Raw genomic sequence first — 18,583 nt, 5'->3', positions numbered from 1 at the left:
ACATCATAATGACTTATAGACATTATCTGTATATACTGTTTTTTTTTTAAAAAAAATTGCCTGCCAAAATACAATACTGTTAATGATTTTTTTAAAAAAAAATACTTCATTGTGACAGTATTACTAATGGACAGATAGTATAAAATGCCATCCCTACAAGCAAGAGTTAATTATATGAAAACAGGGTGACATCACAGCAGACCAGTGAAAATGTCAAGATATATCTGCTGGTGTTTAAGACATGTTTCTGCAAATTCTCACTGCTTTATGGTTCTTATTCCCACTGCTTGTCCCCGAACCTTATTAAGGTATGATCTCATGGTATAAACCAGAAAACAACACATTGTCAAAAGAAAACAAAATTTGTTAACTTTTGTCTGCCACCATAGAAACAGGATTAACTTATGTTATTCCAAAGTCATGGAGAGGAGACTATCTGAATGAGGATATATAGTGCATTGTCTTCTGTGAATTTTTCATTTGACAGAGATTTTGGAGGCTGTGATCTTAATTAAATCTCAACTGGCTCAAATAATGCATCTAAAAAGGCATGCAGTGTTGCATAACCTTGCTGAGTTGGTAAATCATAAATCACCAGAAAGCTTATGATAGGGAGGATTTATTTCAGTGCAGTTTTGTTCTTTGTTAGTTTAACAAACTATTCTTTTAAGTACACCTTACTATACTTTGTAATAGCCGTTCTAACCACTTTGCCCCCTCTAAAAACAGCATCTTACCTAATACAGGCAAGAATGAGGAGTTGCTATGCCCAGTTGGGCTAAAATTGGAGTCATGCACTGAAATTGACGTGGAATCATAATTTCTTGGAACTTTTTACACTGTTATGCACTTAAAAGCAGAATGTCAGCTTTGCTTTTATGATGTACATATTATCTACATTAGAAGATTCCTATTAGTAATTAAATCATGAAGGCGTAAGTGTCAGGCTGCAATGGTGCTTTAGTATCTGACTGAAATGTATCACTTTCTGCAAACTATAAGTGTCCACAGGGAAAAAAAAATATTAGATTGTTCTACTGTGGATTTATTTAAAAAAAATAGTAAGTTTTGATGCAGATAGATAAGTACTTAGCTTTGCTTCCCCTTCATACTGACCAGGAAGGCTAAGTGTAATTTTTAAAATGAACCAAATATGCATGGTGAGCAGCAAAGATTATTGATTTTGTTAAGAGGTAAAATTTTAAACATATGCTAGATTTTAAGAGGCACAGAGCGAATGTGTTAATACAGTTTCTCATGTGCCTTCTTAAATAGTCAGCTGTCAGCAGATGGTGAGACCTGGGATTGTGTAGGAAGTCTCGTGTTCATTTCACTATAGTTTGTTCTTTCCAAAAATGCATGAAAATGTAAACAGCCATTGTTATATCTCTATGACTCTGTTACTCTAGAAAAAACTTCAGAACATGATTTGTTGTTTTAAAGGTAGGAAAATCATACTGCTGTTAAAAGTTTAGAGAATGGAAAGGCAAAAAAAAAGAAAAGAAAAGGGCAATGTTTTCCCCCCCACACAGCAGAATCAATCTACTTTGTAAAAAATGTTTATTATTTGAGAGATTAACATTGTTTCTCATTTTCTCTTTTCTTATCTATCACACCCCTTCCCAAATTGTTGTTGCAGAAAATAAGTAAATACAAAGAATCTCATTTACTAAATCCACACCTGCAGAGCTAGATTGTGGGAAAGTTGTGATACTGAAGACTGACTTGATATTGTTTGGCTGATTTTAAGTTGTTTGTTTGTTTGTTTGTTTTAATGAAAGTTGGACAGTGTTTGCTTGAAACTGAATTCTCTGTGAAATTCAGACATCAGATTTTTCTTTAAAGGGGAGGGTCCTTCTTAGCTTTTTTTCTTTTATCCCAATGCTTCCCCACCCCATGTTATCAAGGACTGACGGTCAGGGAAGAAATATAGTTAGAGACTGTCCCATGTGTTCCTCATCTCTAAAGTTAACTTGGGTGTCTGGTTTTTTTTTTTTTTTTTTTTGTTTAAAGAGAATCAAGTCGTTTATGAAGTAGTCTTTTATGTTAACCTTTTCAGAGCAGTTTTCTCTCTTGGGAAGTATTTCTCCTGTCTGCAATATATGATGTGATAAGGTGGGGAAGAATGGATGTATAAATGAACGTTGAAAAATTATCTACTTTGCTTTGCCTTTCTACTAGAGTTCTTCTCACTCATTCATTAAGAACTGATTTCATTTCAGTCCTTCTAAAGGAAAAGCAAAAGACAACCGGACAACAATAGTTTATTTTAATGTTAAAGTTCGGAATCTTGCCCTTAAATCTGAAACATCATTGTTCAGATAACAGAGAAAAAGATAAACCAATAACATCAAAAAGGTTGATTTTGTGATTTCTCAAGGGCTTGTTATTTTGTATTTTCCAATTCTATTTGAAGTCTTAAGAAAACAGGATGACACATGGGAGAGTACATTAAATTTTGATACATTTTCCCTATAAACCAGTACCAAATACTCACAGTTTAATTTCTTACATTTTCTAGGAAAGGGTAGCTTATTTATTGTATTAGTTTTGCACTATTACTCTAATTACTGCACCGTTTTGGGAGAAGATTTTATTCTTGCATTTTCTCATTTGTCTTACTTTGTAAGGTATCCTTAAAGGAGGAAGAAGCCCCTTAGATTTTAATCTTTAAAGGACAGAGAATATTCTGGTTTAACTATATATTTTAAGAAATAAATCAGTTGATAGCAAATATGTGATAGAAGAATCTGATAGGGTTCTTTTTAAATTAAAAAATGAGTAGAATGAGTGCAAATTAGAATTTTGTAGATGAACATACCTGTGATAGGAGTAAAACACAATATGTTACAAGCAAATAAACTTTTACAGATATTTGGAAAGACTGTACCTCTGCATTGTGGCATGCTTTAAATGAGTGTGTAACATGAAATCATCTTGTCATAATTTGTCTGGGATTTTGTGTCTGACTGGGAGTAAATTCACCATATTTTTAATTGGTTATTAATATTTCATTAGACAGTACAGTTTCTTGAATATCCCATCCTCCCGTCTATTTTTTCACATACCCAGAAAAAAAGGCAAATTCACATCTTTTGAGTAAGAAAATAAAATATAAAAATATATGCTAATGTTGCAAATTATTTTGCTGGTGTAAATTTTACAGTTTTTGAGATGCTGCAGAATAATAATAATAATAAAAAAACCCTCTCCAGTGTGCAACTGTTGAAATGCTAATTTAATCATACTCATTTTGTTATGATTCCCCGAATGTATTAAATTAGTGTGTAAATATTAAACACTAAGATGGTTAATGAAATTGAGGATACGTGGTTATTGCTTTTTGACTGTTTGAGGTTTGTGGGGATGAGATTAAGAATGTACAAACTCTTTAGGGTTCTGCTCCTGCTATTCTGTTTTTTTAAGTAAGCTAAAGAGAAACAAAACAAATGTTGACTGAAGAAGATTCCTTTCTATTGTAATCCTGTTATGCAGGTATGTTGTTTTAAAAAACTGAGTACAACGGAATCCTTTTTCCTCTTTCTGCACATCTCTTTAGATAAGAAGGGTAAAGTGTTCATCCTAAAAAACATTTAACAATAAAGTCTTAATTTATGTAAAGTCTATGTTTATATGCAAATGAAGGGGATAGGTATTATAGCTTTAACTCGTAGCCTGGCACATAAGTAAGAAATCAATTGTGCAAGCTAAGTGGAGATAGGGTCAAATTCCACTATGGTTTCATATTAAAACAAATATCAATTCCCCCCCCCCCTTTCTTTCAGTTAGGAAAGAAAGCTTTATAATGGTAGGAAGCACAGAATTATTAACCAAGTCAGGAAAATATATTGTGTTTAATTGTGTATGTCTCTAGTTAAACTCCTACTCTTAGTGAAGCGCAATAAACAAAATGATAAAAAAACATGCTAATTAAATTGTAAAGAGCTTCACTCTTATTTCTTCTCCTCCTCCCTTTTTTAAATAGGAGTTTGTATTGTTGAGGATAGAACATTTATGCTAATGACTGACTACTTAACTGATTTTACGTTAATATAATAAACAGTACCTGTCGTCATGTTCTCTGCAGTGTTATTTCAGGAAAAATACTGAAGTCTTAAAAAGTGAAATTCTACTTTGCATAATGAAACGGAATCATGATTTCCGCATGAATGTTTCCAGCTCTGTGTGGTTTTTTTCCCCTCTTTTAATTGTTTTTGTTTTGTAGACCTGAAATATTGTGTCAGAAATGTTTTATCCACAGGGAGAAAAAGATAATGTGATTTAGTGCTTCCTTATTTCAGTGGGTTGAACTGCTTTTAGCATTATGCTGAATGATTTTTTTTCTCCTCCTTTATTGTTACAGAGGCAACTTTAGAATTAATGCATTACTCAGATCAGTTGAGGTGCCTTTTATTCTGTAGACACTGGTCTTACTAAGTTGATAAAGTTAACATTTTTCATTGCCTTAAAATGGCCTTCTATAACTTATATTTGACCACTCCAGTATTTTTTCTCAGCCACTAAAAGGATTGAGAGAATTAAAAATACATTTGTTAAGTTCCTTCTGCTAAGTTAATTGTGGTGATTGTTTTTTTTATTATTATTATCATCATCATGATCTTTAGAATAATAATGATAGTACCAGAAAAGTAAAACACATACACACAAAACAGAAATTATATACTAAGCATTGAATGGAGCTTCCCTTAAACTGGGGGCATTTTTAAATAATATTTGATCTTGATATATATTTAATTGGGAACTGGAGAAAGCCAATATTTAGCAGTCGGTCTAATTAAACGAATTGAATTTTGGAAAGAAAAATATTACCCTGAAATCACCATTTTATCCTAAAAATGAGTTTAGAACCAAATATAAAGTTACAATGATGCGATGATGTATAGACCAATCAAATGAACCTAGGATCAGTTGAATTCATTTAAAGGCATATTTTCAAATTCTGACAGAAGAAGTGTCAGTAGATCTCTTCTAGTAGGACTGTGTTAGGGATGCACCTGTATTTTGTCTTTATTGTCTCTGTCAATGTTAGTTGCCTACCACGCTTTGTCAATGAAAAGAGGACTGGGTGAAAGTTATTAACTTGGGGTCCTTGGTGCCCTTTGAACTCAGAGAACCTGGGTTACAGATTGAAGAGAATTTTGGAAAGTGATTAAATAAATCACACAACTGTCTCCTTAAAATTAAACAGAACAATGAAGTGATGGTTGTTTCACAGAGCAGACTGGATGGAGTAGCACGTTGCTAGTATTATATATGGTGTTTGGAATTAAAGTCCTGCTGTGTTAAATGAAACTTATTCCTGAGGAAATGTTCTGTGTATTGCAGTCTGAACTTCCATTTGTCTGTATCTTAGCTCCATATAGATTTACACATTCTTGAAATCAATAAGCATAATCTATAACCTTCATTTGTTTTACTGTGAAAGAGCTTCTTATAATTACGCTGATCATGTTTCATGCATTTTATTGTCATTCATAACAGGTATTTTATTAGCATACCTTGTAATTAGTTTATTTCAGAGTCATGAAGACATGTTCTATCAATAAATGTTTGTTGATTGATGTGTTTGGATAGTTACCAGTATGAGGTCTCTTTTCTTTATAAAATTAGATGAGATTTAAAGAAACGGATTTTAAATATTATTTGCAAAAGGTATCTCAAATTTTAGCCACCCAGGATTAAAGTGTTAACATGCTAAAGAACAAGATTAAATAGAGATTTCTTATTTCACTCAGATATAAGTGTAATGTATGTAAAACAAGTACTGTTTTGATGGGATCTATTCAAACCAGGAGCCGTAAATATTAGAACTTGTAGTTTAGAAATTACATGACTACTTTAAATACTATAGATTTGAGCCACTAGCTAGTTTTTATGAATCTCAGTGAAATTTCCATGCCCTGGCTATAATTTTCAGCACCCTTTGTTGTGTGCCTTTAGCAGCTTCCCAGATATCCTGCATAGAATTAAATAACAGTACTTAACCACAATCAATAACTTAAGATCCGTACAATCACTCTTGTTTAATGACCTTAGTAGTTGTGGGTAATAAAGTGTGAACTGTAATAGCCCATTGCTGCTATCACATTCTCTTTGAATTCTAGTAGTGTTAGGGACTAGTGACATGAATAAGTGGGACATTTGGAAATTAAGAAATTGGATAGCCAAATGTATTTTAAAACTTAGTCTAGGTGAATTGCTTGTGTTTTGGTGGGCTGTGGAATACTTGTTCCTTCACCACTTACACTGAGTAAGGTGAAGAAGAAGCAGGAATAGTGAAGAAGACAACAGTTGCTGAAGTTGAAACAAATGGCACTTTTCCCTTGGACAACAGCCAGTGTTTTCCTTCCAATATTTTGTAGAGCCATTCTGTAGCCCTGCTTCCAGTGTCCTTTCTCCTTAGGACTTTGCGGGACCAGTCCAGAGGAAGAGGAGCAGTTTGACACTTGTTGCTGGCCCCAGGAAATTATTTTTTTTTAATTTTTTTTCCCCACCAGCATGCTAAGGAAAAGGCAAGAACATTTCGTTTCCTTGTTCATTTCTCAGGGTCTTTTTAGCCATAATGCTAGGCTAACCTTACAATAGCTTGTAACTGGTAAATATGGCTTCAGTGCACTTACCCATTCATTGTCACACATTGTCAGGGAAAGGAGATATGCAAATTATGTAAAAATCTTTTTTCAGATCTCTTTTTTATCATCTGAAGCAAAAAATTTAAAAAAAAACAGTTGTGATCATCTGAAATGGAAATAGTAGAATAGTGGAATTCTTTCTTCTTGTAGGACATTAAAATGCTTTTCCCTTTGATTTTCAAAAACTTATGATAGCACTGTGGAATAGATAATCTGTAGGAAAGGAAACATTCATTTCCTTAATTTATGACAAGTCTCTTATTATTCTTCATACCCAGAGTTGAATTAAATGAATGTTGAGTAGAAGACACCCCCCCCCCAAAAAAAACCCAGTCATTGTGTATACTTCCATCCTAAATCTGATCAAATAAAATTCAGGAGTAACATTTGTTTAAAAAAATCAAAAAATGTTTGCTTTCGTATATCTGGGTCCATCATTAAGACAATCTAATTACAACATTTTCTTCATAGAAGAAAATGATGACGCTAAGAAATGGTGCACAATATTTTAATTCTAAACTAGTGAAAATATTGAAGGACAATTATGAAGTACAGGCAGATTCAATCAAATACTTTAACGAAAGTCTACAAAATCAAAAGTATAATCATGTGATATCTGTCTTTCTATGGAATTAGTTTTTTTTAAAAAGTACTTAAACCAATAACTGGTTAACCAAAACTACCCTGCTTGATGTTAGAATTAATGTTATTAGTTTGGATCCAGATTTACTTGGGTGTAACTGGACTAATTTTTATTGGACGTGTCCCACAACACAGCTCACCCTGCATAAATTGTATGCAGCATTTGTGATACATTGAAGAATCTGGCGATTGCAGTAGAATGAAAGAAAGCTTGTTTCTGCCAAACCAGTAAATGTGTCAAATCAGCATCTAATCTATTTCTTCTGTTTGTTTTTTTATGCTCTTGTTCTTTTCTTTGTTTCATTATTGTCAGCCAGTCTCTATATATGTCTTCCCCTTGTTACTTGAATGGAAATCAATAAGACAATGATTTAAGGAATTAATAGTCTCTGTATCTCAGCGCTTGTCACCGATACTTAACCATTCTATACCTATATTTCAGTGCTCTGGTTTGGATTTCGTTCTTGTTACCATTAATATCTGTGGAATTTTAGTATCTGTGTCCTAAAATTTGTCTAGTAAATTGTGCTGTAATTCTATAGGACAATAAACTCAAACTGCAAGCATGCCATAAATAATTGTCAGTACAGAAGTGTGCATAACATAAAATAATTCCAATATGTATAAAACCTTTTTCTCCCCCAGGTAAATTCAAATGTGATGGCTTTGAGACACATTTGTGTTCATGCAGTCCATAGATGATATAGGTGCTTCAGGTTACTTTACATTGTAATGCATATCCTGGTAACCCTAACTGACACAACAATGTTTCTGACACTTACTGAGCTAGTGTCTTGTATTATGTTAATGAGGGTCAAAGAGTATAATAGTACCAAACAGATGCAGTTAAGAACTGCTTCTAAAATGGGTAAACATACACACACCACACGGTATTTGCTGTACATAAATCTGACCTTCAGAAACCTTTTTTTTTTTTTTTTAGTTCATCAAAATTAGCGGTGCTGAGAAATCGGTACATCAGTGCATAATGACTGTGAAATTAGGAATAGGAATTTGCTATGCAAATGATAGGACAAATCATGTGAAAAAAAGCAAGAAAAACTGCACACGAAGACATTATGTTACATAAAATTAATACTGCATTTCTTTCTTGCTTACTACTCCGCTGAAATATTTTTAAAACCTTTTTGTCTCCCGAGCAGCTATTGTCTGCTGATTTTTTAACATGTGCTGCATAAAAATGTTCAAAACATGTTATTACCTTTCATTGCAGGATATGAGATGACAGCAGATTCTTTTTAACTAAGTATATCCTTTTACTGCTTTTAGTTTTTTGCTGTCACCTATTTGAGCTGAAACTAAAGGAAAGTATTGTGCTTAAATATTACTTATTCAGTCATGTGAGTTTTGTACCCCCCCTCAATTGTAACTCTCCCCCCATCCTTTCCTTTCTTTTTCTTTTTTTCTTTTTTCTGTCTCTCTTTTTCTGGTGGGGTTTCTTGCAAAATAGTCTTGTTGCATTACCGGAACTGACAAAATGGTTCTCATGTAGTCTGCAAATTAAACACAAGTGCAGTGATTATTTTGAATAGCTAAATTACATTCTAGAAAGCTTGCAGAATTCAAAGCATTGTCATTAGGTATCCGCTTGAATACAATTTGTGTAACCTTGGCCGAGACAGCCTGTCATTTTAATGTCAGTGTTTTATCTGAACAAGACATCATCCTTTCAGATAGAGTGTACAGGTTCGTTGCAAAGATGCCCGTGCAGAAACGTGTTAACAGTTGCAAATATGAAATGCTATCAAGTTCATCACTGTAGCTGTTTGTCACTGAAATGTCATGGAAAGCGGCTTTTAATAGTATCTCACATAATACAAAAGAATTGAAGCCATCTGTATGCTAGGTGAATGCGGAACGGTTGAGACATCATCGTAGGAATTCCACTGTTAAAATTGCTGGGGAGCAAGGTGTGTTTTCTGTATCGCTGAAATTGCATTAATTTGCTTCAAGTCATTAAGTTGAAACTCCCCAATGGCCACTTCTGAAGGGTCTTACTTGTTAATTAATGCAACATTTGTCAAAATTGATAGGCACCTCTAGAAGATGCGTGGATTAATAGCTTGATTTTCTCAGAACATAACATCTATTTCAGTGGAATGGGAAGAAAACAAACTTATTTGGCCGGCACAGTGTTTCCCCGAACCAAATCAGACGCGATCAGTTTTTTAAAAATTATTATTATTATTATTCCTTTGCACATCCTTTAAAATAAAAGCTTGATGAAAAACATTTGGGGTGACCTAACAATACAGTATTGTATTTGCCTAGTCAAAAAAAAAAAAATCCACTTCTGCAGATTTCAGCTCAAGTTCACTAAAGCAATTATTTTAAAGGTATAGAGTAGAAAGAGAAATTTCAAATGAAATGTAACAGAACAACTCTCCCTTGACAGAAGGTTTGTTGAACTGCTTGTTCTTTATACTGTCTTTATATTTCAGGTTCCAGTGTCAGTGGCTATGATGACACCTCAAGTTATCACTCCCCAGCAAATGCAGCAGATTCTCCAGCAGCAAGTGCTAACTCCACAGCAACTTCAGGTCCTGCTCCAACAGCAGCAGGCACTCATGCTTCAACAGGTAACTGCTTTCTTTAGCAGCGGCTCAGCTAACCAACACAAGCTATTGGAAAAGGAAGGCTATTATAGTAATGCCGTTTCTATGTCAAGTATCTTCCTAAAATTAGTGATTGTTCTATGTTTATGTCCCAGCATCCACGAGATACAATGAAATTGCAATTCCCAGAATTCCCTGCCAGCTAGGAATTCTAGTAATGACAATATTCCCAAAGATATCTGTAGAGTGTCAAGTTAAACAAAGTGCCGTTTGTTCGTATTCACTATAGGAAATACACATCTGAATAATGGTGTATATGTTAGTTGTAGTTAGTGCTGCAGGATCCAGTTTGGGTCAGATACTGAGGCCAGATAACAGATAATCAGAGTTGGAAGGGACCTTGTAGGTCATCTAGTCCACCCTCCTGCCCAAGCAGGAGACCCTACACCATTTCTGACAGATGGGAGTCTAATCTCTTCTTGAAAGTCTCAAGTGATGGCGCTCCCACAACTTCCAAGGGCAAGCTGTTCCATTGGTTGATTGTTCTCACTGTCAGAAAATTTGTCCTTATTTCCAGGTTAACTCTCTCCTTGTTCAGTTTCCATCCATTATTCCTTGTCTGGCCTACAGGTACTTTAGAAAATAGTTTGATCCCTTCCTTCCTGTGGGAGCCCCTCAAATATTGGAAGACCGCTATCATGTCTCCCCTGGTCCTTCTCTTTACTAGACTAGCCAAGCCTAGTTCCTGTAACCGATGCTTAAACCTCTTAAACCTCTTTAGTGTTTAGGAAGAGGTTAAACCTCTGATCCCAGTGACCGACCCTGTTTGGATCCTGCAACATTATCCTGGGTCACATATATTCACCTTCATTCGTGAATTATAGTTCTTTCTATTTTTTGCCGGGGTTGCAACTATGAATAATGATTGGGCAAAATCATGGTCTGAAGAGTTGACACTTCCCAAGCTTTTCTCCACATGTTATCAGTAATACTTTCAGAATGGGCTTAAAGAGATCCCAAGCTTCATATATGTTTCTAAAAGTGAGTTTTTCATCAGTGTCTGCCTAAAAGAATTCATACTGCAATTTGTTAGTTTAGGCACTGTTTTCGTCTTTTAGGTCAGGGGTCCCCCACCTGTGGGCCATGGCCCACTAGTGGGCCAAGAGGGGTTTGCAACCGGGCCGTGGAAACAATCAGCTAGCACACGCGCGCACATGCAAATACTCATTTGCGCGAGCAGTGGGTAAGGGCATGTGCACATGCTCCATTTGCGTGAGCAGCAGGTGTGTGTGTACACCGCTCTCACAAATGGAGCTGTGCACGCACTTGCCCGCCGCTTGTGCAAACCATTCCCCCACCCACCCACCTCATTCTGCAAAGCTGGAAACATTGGAGAACTCTGCTTTTAGACCATAACAAGCAGCACTGTAACACAACAGAAACAGCTGTGTCTTTTTTACAATCTCCGCAGTGTAAGAGTTTCATATTGGATTTAGAAATAGGAGATCTGGATTAAAATCTTTACTTGGCCACAAGTTTTATTTAATACCTTGGTTTAACTTTCTCATGGAGCCATTTTTTTAATAGAGGCAAGCCCTTCATGCTAACTTAGGAAATAATGAGGGCATTGAAATCTAATCTATTTCCCATCATATAAATATTATGAAATATCTGTGCAACTGTGGTCTGTCCGCTTTTGCTGTATTAATCAACCTATGTTAAACCCTGGCTAAAATCACTTTTCTTTCATTTGTGGCTCATACATGAGTGGAAGGTAGCTGGTGAAAAATAGCAAGGGCAGTAATCTTGTCATGATGAACAAAACAGAAATGCATACTAGAGTTTTGAAGGCTATGAAACAGCTGTGGGTTAACATCCTCTTCATCCAAAATGTTGTTAATTAACTAAATCCTCAAATGACTTTGTGTGGTATGTCAGTAAAATGTTCATTCATTCATTCATTCATTCATTCATTCATTCATTCATAGAGCAGTAGTCCCAGAGACCATTGCAAGATGACATTGAACACGGTGCCTTTGCTTCACTCTCTCAAGTATTAATTCGCAGAACAGAAGCATCAAATTAGCTATCTGTCTGGAATAGTGAGCAAAGTCGATGGGAGAGGGAACCCTGTGTCTGCTCTGAATGATGCTTGGTACAGCACAATGCAACAATGATTTAGAATGCTTGTATATGTTCCAAATAAAGATTCACCAGGCACTAGTAGCAAGGGCATTCTGGCTTTGTTGTTTCAATCAAAGGTCATTCCTTGCCTTATTTTAATTAGTTTGTGTAGAAAATGGTATGTTTTTCATCAGTTCATTTTGGAGATTACTTTCCAAACGATAATGCCAAGAATAGTCAATGTGCATTGAATTTATTGTCGAGTATCAAACTAAAGGTCAGAGTGTTACAGATAAAAGGATGCTATTTTTCAAATCGCCGTTTGTGTATTACCAAAAGGAGATCCTGAATTGGCTATCCCACTTTGTTTTACTTAATAACTTCTACCTTCTTCTTTTTCCTTGTCTCTTTTTATTTTCTTTTGTAGCAGCAGCTTCAAGAGTTTTATAAGAAACAGCAGGAACAGTTGCAGCTTCAACTTCTACAGCAACAACATGCTGGAAAACAACCTAAAGAGGTACTGTTAAAATCCATTTTTACTTGCAATCTAGAGATAATGAACAAAAGTATAGCAGCTATTTTTTTTAAAAAAAAATCCCTTTGTCTGGTAAATTTGTCCTTTGAAAGCCTAGTACAGTATAAAGGCTAGTAACTTATTTTGTCACTATGGCCCACTTTGTACATCTTTGTGGCTGAATGATTAATTAACATATACAAAGTAGTAGTAGTAGTTAAGATAAACTAAGTAATATAAACTTCACCAATCCAGCAGTTTCCATCATGCACATACACCTTGGTGAAAAGAGCCAGAATTTGCCCTTTTGGAATTGGATGGAGCTTGATTTACATTTCCTTTCTCTGCCAAACAGTTGGTTGATAAATTCTAGCTTCTTTTACTAAATTATGCATGTGCTACCTTAATTCCTACAGGTGCAGCCTATTGGAGGTGGGGTTCCATTCATTGCAACCCCAAGAAAAATGTGTCCGATTAGTTTGGGGCATTGCGAGCAAACTAGGAATGCATAAGCACAATGTTTTGTATTGTTCTTTCTACTCCTTTTTAAAAAGTCTGACTCTAGAAGTGTTCATGGAATCCAGTAGTTTCATCTAAACATCATGACCAACAAATTCAGCCCCATACGTATATCTAATATAAAATAAAATAATATAATATAAAATGCAAAGTTTGCTTTGTGCCATCACAATGGTCACTTGCTCCTTGCCCAAGTGAGTACCGTATTATCATAGAGTTCCCCTATCATGGATACTTAGGTTTCATGCTTACTCCGTGAACAAATATGGTAGCATCTCTTCCCACAGGGATAGGAATCATTGCTTTGTTTTAATATTCTAAACAAATAGAAGCAGCATATAAATCGATTTCATGCATTTTTGTCTTGCTGAGTGTTTAAAATGATCAGAGCTCTCTCAGTCTTCAAAAATTGTCTTGTTTTGCTGCAACCTTAGATATCTTTGTTTCTGCTTGTAATCCTTTCCCTGTTTTACCTCTTACCAAACAACCACACTTACCTCTGGAAAAAAGATTTTTAGATAGTTCCAGGAGATACTGTATTTCTCTTGGAGCCCATTAGGTCATCTACAGGGAGAGAAGATAAAGGTTGATGGACAGAATTTGCTGAAAGACAGTTTATGTGCCATTACCAGTTATTTTGTGTTATATCTGCAGGGTCGTGTGTGTGTGTGTGTGTGTGTGTGTGTGTGTGTGTGTGTATACAAGATAGAAAAACCTGGGAGGCACCATATTTTCTCAGCAGGAAAACAATCATACCCATTAGACTTGCTAGTTCTCTTTATGAACTGACTGTGGGTCCTGGATTGTTCTCCACATTCACCTGCATGTAGGTTTCATGGCAAAGAAGCCTGAGTCTTTGACATTTGAGTGATGGGGTAAGAAGTGTTCTGGAATATAGACTCTTTCATTGCATAGCTGCAAGCTGGAGCTAAAAAAAAATTGTTTAAAGGAAGTGTTAACTATTGAAAGACAGTCTTTTCTAATACAGTTGCCACTTGAAGAGGAGTTTATTATCGGGAAAAACTGAAGCCCTGAAGTATTTTTATATATTGATTTAAAAATCTATAATTATTAGAGTAGCCTTTGAATTGCTATCACAGGTAGCAAAGAAGTCAAATGGTAATGGAAAACAAGTCCCACTCATGGCCATGTGGGATTAGATGTATAGCCCTCCTTTGGCTTGTTTTGCCCAGATGTGGAGTCATGCCTTCTTCTGAATCTTGTATCTGTCATGGACTTAATGAATGCCACAACCTGCTGCTTAGCTATGGCTCCAGGGCGGATCTATGCTGCCTGGTTTAGGTCAGCAGTGTGCTGCCCCAGAAGTTTGCTTGGCTTCCTTGCATCTTGTTTTAAGAAATTTCTTTCAATGAATTTTCTTAGGTATACTTTTGACAATTATATGCCTAGTGAGGATGGAGACCGGCCATGAGATTTTACCTTGGGTGTAACTTTATTATCGTTTATTGGAAATTCTCTTTGGAAATTCTTCGTATGCTGTTCAAAGCAATCTGATTAGTATTAAATAAGGAAATAAACCCATCAACCACATTTTGTTCCTTATGTGTGAGGGAGAAAGACGAAGACAAGAATGCTTTCTATTGTTTTGGGCTGTAGGTGAGCAAAGACCTTCATTTTCTCTCCCTTCTTTTTTCTGTCCATTTACTTGCTATCACCTAGCTTGTTGGCCCTTAAAACGGCCAGAGAGCAGTGCTGCCGTATTTTGGGAAAGAACTTTCCTATCAAAGGATACATGCCTTCAGAGCCTATTCTTTCTCCTATATGCTACAAGACTGAAGGTTTATCTGTTGAAGGTTCTTGAAGATTCACTAGTTTATCCTTACTAGAAGTATTACAATTTCAATTCTTCTCAGGATTAGTGGATCAAAAATTACCTCACAAAGTATTTACAGGCAAAACCTTAACAGGGAACGTGCTTTTGGTAGAATAGTTTTCCCTGTTGCAAAATTTGTGGGATACAAATTCCTTTTAATTATGAAATGTCTCATAATCCATGGATGTTTGCTATTTTGTACAACAAAGACTTTGTGAATTCCATCATATGTTATAATTTTTGTAGAATTCTCTCTGAACTTGATTTTTTTTTCCCTAGAGAAGACTGAGCAGATTGTGAACATTTAAGATAGGGATGATATCTTTGGCCCTCCAGAAGTTGATCAATTGTCCCATCAAGTCTGTGTTTACCTTAGTGTTCACATAAACAGATCTGGCCCCAATCTGGCCTTTCAGATCCATCTATCCTTGTTGAAGTCTCATCCAACCAGTTTGCTGCTGGTAGATCTTTTTCTTTTTCCTTCTATCTTTCCTGCCACTATAGGCTTCACCATAGTACTGGGTTTTGCCTAACGCATCCCAAATATGATAATTTGAGCCTAATTGTTTGTGTCTCAAACGAGAACTTCCCATTTATTCATTTTGTAATCCTTTGTTTTGTTTTCTTGGTTGCCCATGATGTTCTCAGAAGTCTTCTTCAATATAAAGTTTAAGAGCATCAGTACTGTTTCTATCCTGCTTTTTGAAAGTCTAACTGTCACTTTCGTAGAGTGTCACAGGGAAAAAACATCACCTGTGCTCTTCTCATCTTTGTGGGGATAGATCATCACACCTTCTTTCCCAAAGCCTTCATTGCTATGCTACTGATAGCTCAGGTATAATTCCCTGCCTTATGCCTATGCTATGTGAAGCTGTCATAAGTTGTGGTTAATTGACTTTTAGATGATAGCAGATTACATAATTTCAGGAGAAAGTACTTGCATTGTGGCTTCTGGCAGCTCTAGCCAGCTCCACCATTTGTCATCTAGGATACGTCTTTGAGGAATGGCCCATCACATCGGCTGAGCCTGACTTGGGAAACCTTTGTATCTAAGATGGGTGTCCTCTGGTTGGTTGTGTTATTGCACCTGAATCACCCCTGTCTTTGTGTGGCAGTTGCAATAATCCCAAAGCATCTATTCCCATGTTGCTCCATACATTTCCCTACCCATCACCAAGCCTGCTCTCTTGCAATGTGGAAAACTAAGTTTTAAGCCAAGTGTGAATTTTACAGCTGAGTTATGAAATCGGGGGGTGGGGGGGTGGGCTATAATAGGAAATGCTGACACAAACCTTAACAAGAGCCTGCTAACGGGCGCGACTATAATAAAAAAGGAACAGATTAAAAAATGTCTAAAATGTAAATCTAAAGGACTAAGAGTAATTAAAATGGAAATGGCACAGGGAGGGAAGGCATGTAATTGTGAGATATCACTGTGCAGAATGCTCTCAGCTTTGTTTTGCTGGCTGTTTTTCTAATTCAGTAGGGCTTACTCATCAGTGGCAGTTCAATGCGCGTTAATGACTCTGGGATGCAAGCATCACTCTGGACAAAGAAATGATTATTGTGCGGTCAAAAGAAGTTCAAAGACAAGAAGGGAATTTCAGTTTTTCCCTTAGAGATCCACCTTCAAGAGCATATAAATTAAGCCAAATGTTAAAAACCACAGTCTGAAAGCTGACTTCAAAGTCACAACTCTCTAATTAATGAACTGCAAGCTTCAGTTTGGACAAGTTGTGGTTTGATGTGCCCATAAATCAACATGACAGGCCTGTTTCACAGTCTCAGACAGGGCTTGTCATTGAGTCGCATCAGATGTAAACACGGCAGAAAAAAAGGGGGGGAATAGCAAGGAGGTGCAATTGATCAACAGAATTGGTAAAAACCCACTTTTGAAGCACATTATGCATGATCACAGGAAATGGCTATAGCCTCAAGAGGTTTTCTCCTTCTGCTGCTGCTTTTTTGAATCAGATTTCTAACAACCTTCAAAAGGGAGAATAAGAATTATGGAGCTTCTCCCCTGTGGCTGCAAGGCAATAACCCCCTGTTGTTATTTTGTGCTTCTTTCTGTTCAAAGGCATCAAATTTTAGTTTTTTAAGGATCTTTAACTCTATATTTGAAGACAAACAATAAAGGGCTGCCACTGTCATTCTTATCAGTTACCAGGGATTGTATTTTTTTCCCCTTTCTGTTGCCACTTCTTGTTAACCTCTTATTTGGTCTATTAGACATAGTTTTGAATGCAAGCCTGCATGCTGGGAGAACATGAAAGTTCAGATGAGCACAGAGGGCAGATAAAGAAATTTGAAGGGGAAAGTTACACAGCAGAATGAACGATAAAAGTTAACTCTTCTAAATTGCTGCTGTCAGACAAGAGAGCGTCTCTGACACACAGATGATGGTTTGGAGATGAAGGAAAAATACTTTGTGTGTAAAAAGACAAGAAGGGAAGTTGGACAATGTAATGGAATTTCAATATTTAACAGGATTGATGTACTGTGTGCATGTATCTAATATTGCAGTCTCCAAAGCTGCGCTGAGAGAAGACTGTTCTCTTATTTTAAACTGAATTATTAAAAATGGTGGATTGGATGGAAGGAGCAAGCATCTTTTTTCTTTTAAGTTATGCTTGTTTTACAAATGGATGGATGCGTAAATAGACTGATGCCTGTCTTCAAATAACATAGTTTATCCCACAGGTTTTTCTGAGCCAAATTCCTTAGTTTGAGAGAATATTCTTGCTAATTTGATATGCTGGCCGTGGTCCGTGTTAGATACACGTACCTCTGTATACCATTTATTTGAATCTATATTCTCAATATTAAATTATTGCAAAAGCAATAAAAATTGAATTTGACATTTGTTACAGTACTAAAGTGGATTGACTTAATGCATCATTTCATGCATTGTAACAGTCCCTATTATTGTACCATCTCTTGAAAGCACAGCTGTATCCTTAAGTAATATAGTTTTTAATCTAGTGGGTTTTTAAAAAGTCTTTTTTCTTCCAAGTAAGGAAAATTTACAGCAGGGTGGAGAATATCTCTGTTGCAGTGTTTCCATTTCTTCAAGCCAGTTTTCAAGTCTGCAACTTAACTCAACACTTCGACTCTGTGTTTTGCTTTTATTAAAAACTATCCTTCTGAGTATATGAAATAGGCAGGAGGAGGGGAGAGATGAGGGATTTTTAAATACAATTTAGAAAATATTCCAAACTTTTTTTTAAATTCAACTTAAAGCTGAATAGGTTGTTTTAATAAAAGGCTGTTTGTCCTCCAGAGTTATGACAATTTATGTTAGGCAGTAGGGAGTAACCCAAGAAAGGAAAACAGACCTTTGACAGCGGCTTTAGGGAGGAGATCAAAAATGCAAGTTTTATCAGGATATTTCAGCATTCTAACAACTGACTACTGACCTGACAACAGGACTGCGCCGAGACCTTTTTTGTGTGCATTCAATTGTGAGAAGTAAACAAACTGCCTTGTATCCTGTGTTTGGTAACTGGGTGGAGAACACAGTTTGGCAACGTGTGTTACTTTTAAGTTCTTTCTTGGACAATGGGTTTGTGTACTTTTTTATTCTGGCTTTTTAAACTGAAAAAAAAACTTTCATGAGCTTTTCCTGGAGGATAGCTGTGAAGACAACAGAACAAGCATCAGTCAACTTACATAAATAAAGCTGGCTTTAAAATATTAACTTGCGGTAAAGTGGCAAGTC

At 35.9% G+C, this 18,583-nt stretch overlaps 1 protein-coding gene across 40 annotated transcripts in view; it reads left to right on the top strand.

The window, feature by feature from the left end:
• The window catches only part of FOXP1 (forkhead box P1), a 639,457-nt gene that overhangs the window by 519,028 nt on the left and 101,846 nt on the right, over positions 1-18,583 (top strand). For 27 of the 40 annotated variants that reach the window (XM_087923662.1, XM_026722283.2, XM_026722346.2 and 24 more), the window contains 2 exons: positions 9,758-9,895; positions 12,423-12,512. In XM_087923662.1, the coding sequence (XP_087779788.1) occupies positions 9,758-9,895; positions 12,423-12,512 (228 nt within the window). The remainder of the gene's footprint in view (positions 1-9,757; positions 9,896-12,422; positions 12,513-18,583) is intronic. The other 13 variants (XM_087923674.1, XM_087923668.1, XM_087923661.1 and 10 more) reach the window with 1 other exon arrangement.

Source organism: Pseudonaja textilis, chromosome 2 (genome assembly GCF_049901715.1).
Source record: "Pseudonaja textilis isolate UNSWEBS1 chromosome 2, rPseTex1.2, whole genome shotgun sequence".
NCBI lineage: Eukaryota > Metazoa > Chordata > Lepidosauria > Squamata > Elapidae > Pseudonaja > Pseudonaja textilis.
This window is presented reverse-complemented; position numbering and strand designations above follow the sequence as displayed.